Genomic DNA, 5,366 nt, shown 5'->3' on the forward strand with positions numbered 1-5,366 from the left:
GAAGGCCGCTTTTTCAAACTCCAACTGGTGTAGAGGCGTCACCCCATCAAAATCTACAAGAGAAAAAAGATGCCCATCAAAAGTCCACGGCCTCCCCTCCAGTATCCTGGATTTATCCCAGGAGTGCTCAAACTCAACGAGAAACATGTTTGGCCCTAAGGCTTTGAAAGTTACACGGCCTGTAGGACGCCATGCCCGGATTAATGGGATTTTTATGATCTCCTTTCCCACTAGTCTATCCGCCACCAATTTCCCTACAATACACGACGACCCCAAAGACACCACATTATCAATTTCCTGCTCTGGGATATCAACTCCCACCTGTTCTTCCTCCAGCAAACTGAGTTTCTCCCACTGGTCAGCCAGTTCTTCCGCCATATGACTCATGGTTCCAGACAAACAACACGGCTCTCACCCAATGATAAGAGATATAGCTTCACCTTTAGGTTTCAGAGAGAAAACCTAGAGAGAAGAAAGAAAATAATAACCCTAGGTGAGGTCATATTGCTGATGAAGCTAATTAGCAGTATTCTTTAAAATTTCAAGTGTTGTTAACAAAGTAAATGTTGTTTGGGGTCAGATTAACCTGACCCTAATTAAAATGGAACCATTCCTATTATAGTTGTTTTTTTTTTTTTTTTTTTTTTTTTTTTTTTTTTGAAGTAAAATTTCATCATGAATAAAATTAGGATACTCTTCAATCCAAATTTTCTCTGTTGGTGTATGGAGTGCCCCTTTCACCAACAAGTGTGCTGCCATATTTGCTTATCTTCTTGTATGCACCACAAGTCAAAACTGGAAGCTTTGCAAAACAATCTTTGCATATCCTCAATTAAAGTATTGTATCTTAGTCATAGTTGATCCTTCGTCTAAACAGCATGAACTATTTCCAAAGTATCACCTTCCTATTAAAGTTGTTAATACAAATGAATATGTTATAGCAATTGTTGTATATTCAATGTGCTCTATGGAAAGAAAAATGATGTAAATTAAAATTTTGAAAGATTTTTATTGCAGCCGCACCTTAGCAAGTGTGGGGCAATCAAGAGTCAACCCACCACCTATTTGGGTAGATAAGTCTCATAATGTTCTCTCACATTTATTATTCTGATTGTTAACGATTTGAATAACAAATTGTTGAAGATTCAAATCTTTTCTTGCATTTTAGCTTGTCGTGGTCGAAGCAAGTGATTCCTACCGCAAGTAATTGAAAATTAAGAAACAATCTGTATAAAATTCTATGGTGGGGAAATTAGATGATCATAAATCGCAAATCGCACTAGTGAGATCACCTCTGACTTCTGAGACATTAATTTGTCGTTATTACTACTCATATAAATCCTAATTGCTCTCAATTGAGCATCGAAGAATTGTTAGAGATTCTAATATTTTCTCGCAATTTAGCTTGGCATGGTGGAAATAAGCGATTCCTAGCTACCACAAAAGTAATTCGAAATTAAGAAGCAATCTGTATAAAATTCTATGGTGCGAAATTAGATAGGAATGATAGGACAAATCACTATCCTTCTCCCTTTGCTTGGGAGAAGAATAATTCCTTCCTCTTTATTAAAGAAGACACTACAAGTCACTCTAGAGTGGCTTGACCGCAAAGATTGTAGAGGGCACTCAATCCCTTACTCGAACACGAAGTCGTAATTTATTTGATGCGGTGGTTGACTCTAGCTATTTAAGGAATGTTAACAAGATGAAGATGCATCAAGGTTTGGAGAAAGAGACGAGTTACCCTTAAAAATTAACTTTCTAGTTTGTCAGGCTAAACTCTTTGGTCCCAAGAGCGGAGGCCATCGCTGATGTATTTCTGCCGTATAAGCCAGGGGGTGTCTAAGTGTTGACTGTTGAGGACACTAGCCAACTGTCAGATCATTAGACCAACATAACCAGGTTCAGACCATTGGAAGCAAGTGAAGACGGAAGAGAGGTTTCGGAAGCAAGTGGACCTTCCCCATATCAGAAAGGTATACGAGTTGCACAACTTACAAATGCTTTGAGCTGAAACTCGAACAGAACTATATTAAATTATAATTTTGCATTACAATTTAATTATTAGTTCAATACCATGGATTGGGGGTGGCGAGCCACCCCATGGTGGTGGTCAGCCACCCTCAAATTTGTTGTTGTTTTATTTATTTATTATTATTATTAAATATAAATGCAATAAAGCATTTTTAATAATTTCCGTTAGAGAAAACAAATTTGTAACAGAAATTATTGATGGATGTGTCGTATTGCGAATTTTTGATATTTTGTTATAATACATTGTCAATTTTTAAACATTTGATGCCAAATTACAAGTCGGGTGAAACATTTGGGAGATAAATTTCATTTTCCCCTTCTGTTTTTCTCTTTTTCTCTTTTTACTGTCATCAATTAATTGGTTCTACAATAAATGAATTTATTATGCTTAATGCGTAGATTAAAAAAAAATGGGTTGCTGCACTATCTACAAATGGAGGATTTTCTTTTAACCCAACTCAATCCTCTCTCTCTCTCTCTCTCTCTTTTTTTTTTTTTTTTTTGTGTGAATTTTGAGGAAAAAAATAGTACTATTTGGGGTGGTGAAGCTGAAAATAAAGAAAAAAAAATAAAAAATATAATTAAAAAACAAAAATATTAAAATAACAAATAATAATAATAAAATAACAAAATTTGGGGTGGTTTTGAACCACCCCTATGGGTGGCCAGACCACCTCCAAGGGGTGGATCAGCCACCCTAGCCGCTACTTGGGGTGGCCGAACCACCTCCAAATTAGACAAGGGTGGTTGAGTTACTCTTGAAAACCGATCGGGGGTGGATCGGCTACCCCATACTCTTAGGGGTGGTCTGACCACCACCCCTAAATATATATTTCAATTTTTTATTTTTAAAACTTTTTATTAATTGGGATGAAAATATTTGAGATAAATTGTAACATTTTGAGTTGAGTAGGGTTTCAAACATTAATTTTGAAAATAGTTAAGTTGAGTTAGGAAAATTTTGTTTTCCAAACAAGTTGGGTCGACAAATTAATGTCTATCACACCATATATAGGATGAGTGCAACTTCTGCATGTAGGGATGTGGCATAAAAGGGTGTGTTTGTGCCACCAATCAGAAGTTGTCACATAAGTTTAACATACCAAACTTATGCCTAGGAAAAAAAGCACAACCACACCCAATCATATCCAATTTGAATAAAAAAGTTAATTAATTTATTTATTTTTAAAGAAACAAAATTAGAAGGGGAACCACCAAGTGGGGAAGGAGAAGCCATGCCAGATGGGCGGGGGTGGTGGCCAGCCACCCTTTGGGGTGGGTCCTCTCCTACTTGGATTTTTTTTTTTTTTTTCTTAACATATTTCATGTTGAGGTGTCAAATCTTTATTGGTAGGCACAAAATGGTGGTTTTGTGCATCATCCTCTTTGAAGTTAGGGAAAAATACCTTTTACCCCCTGAAGTATCCATGAATTTGCAATTTTGCTTCAAATGTTTAAAAAGTGACATAAGACCCTCCCAAAAGTATCTATCATTGGCACTTTACCCTCTGAAGTAATTTATGTTTACACTTTACCCCCAAAACCTAGTCACTTCGGAGGTAAAATGTAAACATAAATTCTTTGGGGGTAAAGTGTAAACATAAATTACTTCAAGGGTAAAGTGTCAATGTCAGATTCTTTGAAGGGTAAAATGTCACTTTTTAAACATTGTGGGCAAAATTGCAAATCTGTGGATACTTCAGGAGTAAAATGTATTTTTCCCTTGAAGTTATTCTCTATATAGAACCTATGTATAGGATTTTTTTTTTTTTTTCCAATTTTTGTTTTTCTTTCTAACTAAGAGCTTAATTGTGTTATGTTTAAAGGCGTAGCTAGCATAAGAAGCACTTGCAAGTGTGAATTCTATGCAGGCCAAGAGACTTTAAATAAAGCCAAGCCTATTGAGGATTCTTGCCATACTGATCAAGCCCATTCGAAGATTCATAATCATTGACGCCAGCACCTAACATGGAAGCAAAAAGTATATGTCTGAAGCTTTTCATAGACAAGAAGGGCCGACGGGTGCTGTTTGCTGAAGCAAACAAAGACTTTGTTAATTTCCTCTTTACCATTTTCACTCTGCCCGTCGGAGCTGTTACGAGTCTCCTAAAAGAGGGAGGCGGCATGGTAGGCAGCTTGCCAAGCCTATACAAGAGCATTGAAAATATGAGAGTTACTCGCATATTCCAACCAGATGAAAGCAAGCGCTTTCTGTTGGAACCCATGGTATTCATGCCTGGTGCTAAAGGCCCTTTCTTATTGCCAAACGTTTGCTCAACACTCCGTCAATTCTATAGGTGTCCGCGCATCTCCAAGGGTTGTGATACTTTGGTGGCTGATGACAATAGCTCAGTTTGTCCCAAGTGCAATTCTAAGATGAACCAGATCGTAACATTCATAGACCCACCGGGTAGGGAATCCCAAGGTTACCTGGAAGGGGCATACATGGTAATGGATGATCTGGAGGTGAAAGCCCTGTCCACCAGCGCTCTTGTCACTCTGGCCAGCAGGTTTAACGTCGAGGAAAAAGGGGGTATTGAGGAGAAAGTGGTCGATTTGGGCATGAATGAGGTATATATGGCAATCATCCCATTGTATTATGTTCATTACAGCCATGCATGATCAAATGCTTCTTTTAGTGCCTGAAACCAAATGCTAGATTCTTTTCTGCAGTTGTTTTTTTTCTTTTTGGTGAACATTGAAATATAAACTGTGATTCGGTGCTTGCATATGCTTGTATTTTCTGTACTTGGTATCTCAAAAAATATTGGATTTACGGAACCACAACTCAATCTTGTAATTACACGTATTAATTGTTCTTCTCCTTTTGTTTTTAGGGTGTTAAGTTGCTCAAGGCTTGTCTACAATCGAAAACAGTATTGACTGATGTTTTCCTCCCGGCGGACAAAAGTGTTGTGAAAGTTGGTTCAGCATGGGGAACGCTGAATCCTGTATGGGAAACATGGAATCCTGTATGATTCAGCAATCTTAAATAGAGAAGAATTATACTTATTTTAGTAATTGACAACATAGAAGGAAATTAAGGAAATAACGTTGTAACAAAAATAATGTAATCATTAAATTAATTATACTGCAATGAAAAATTAAGCGGGAAATATTAACATATCCCACAATCCTTTCACATAACCTTGACTATTAAAGAAACCGATGTCAAATCCATGTCCTTGATTACATGGCGATATGCATGTCCTTGTCAAATTAAGGTAATGTCTTATAAATGGTGTTCGGATGAAGTGGAAAAAGAAAAAGCCCTTGATCCGACATCAATCCTTGCAAGACAGCCAAATGTAGTGATCCGCCGCAAAGGTATG

At 37.2% G+C, this 5,366-nt stretch overlaps 1 protein-coding gene across 1 annotated transcript; it reads left to right on the forward strand.

The window, feature by feature from the left end:
• Positions 1-1,856: 1,856 nt before the first annotated feature.
• LOC132188779 (uncharacterized) lies at positions 1,857-5,064 on the forward strand. Its single transcript, XM_059603315.1, has 3 exons — positions 1,857-1,976; positions 3,861-4,605; positions 4,872-5,064. Exons 2-3 carry the CDS (start codon positions 4,003-4,005, stop codon positions 5,010-5,012), a joined length of 744 nt encoding a protein of 247 aa, XP_059459298.1. The 5' UTR covers positions 1,857-1,976; positions 3,861-4,002; the 3' UTR covers positions 5,013-5,064.
• Positions 5,065-5,366: the final 302 nt, after the last annotated feature.

Source organism: Corylus avellana, chromosome ca7, assembly GCF_901000735.1.
Source record: "Corylus avellana chromosome ca7, CavTom2PMs-1.0".
NCBI lineage: Eukaryota > Viridiplantae > Streptophyta > Magnoliopsida > Fagales > Betulaceae > Corylus > Corylus avellana.

Coding starts and splice junctions, on each gene's coding strand:
- LOC132188779 (XM_059603315.1), top strand. CDS start 4,003: ATGGAAGCAAAAAGTATATGTCTGAAGCTTTTCATAGACAAGAAGGGC. Junction 4,606..4,871: donor TCGATTTGGGCATGAATGAG/GTATATATGGCA, acceptor TTTTGTTTTTAG/GGTGTTAAGTTGCTCAAGGC.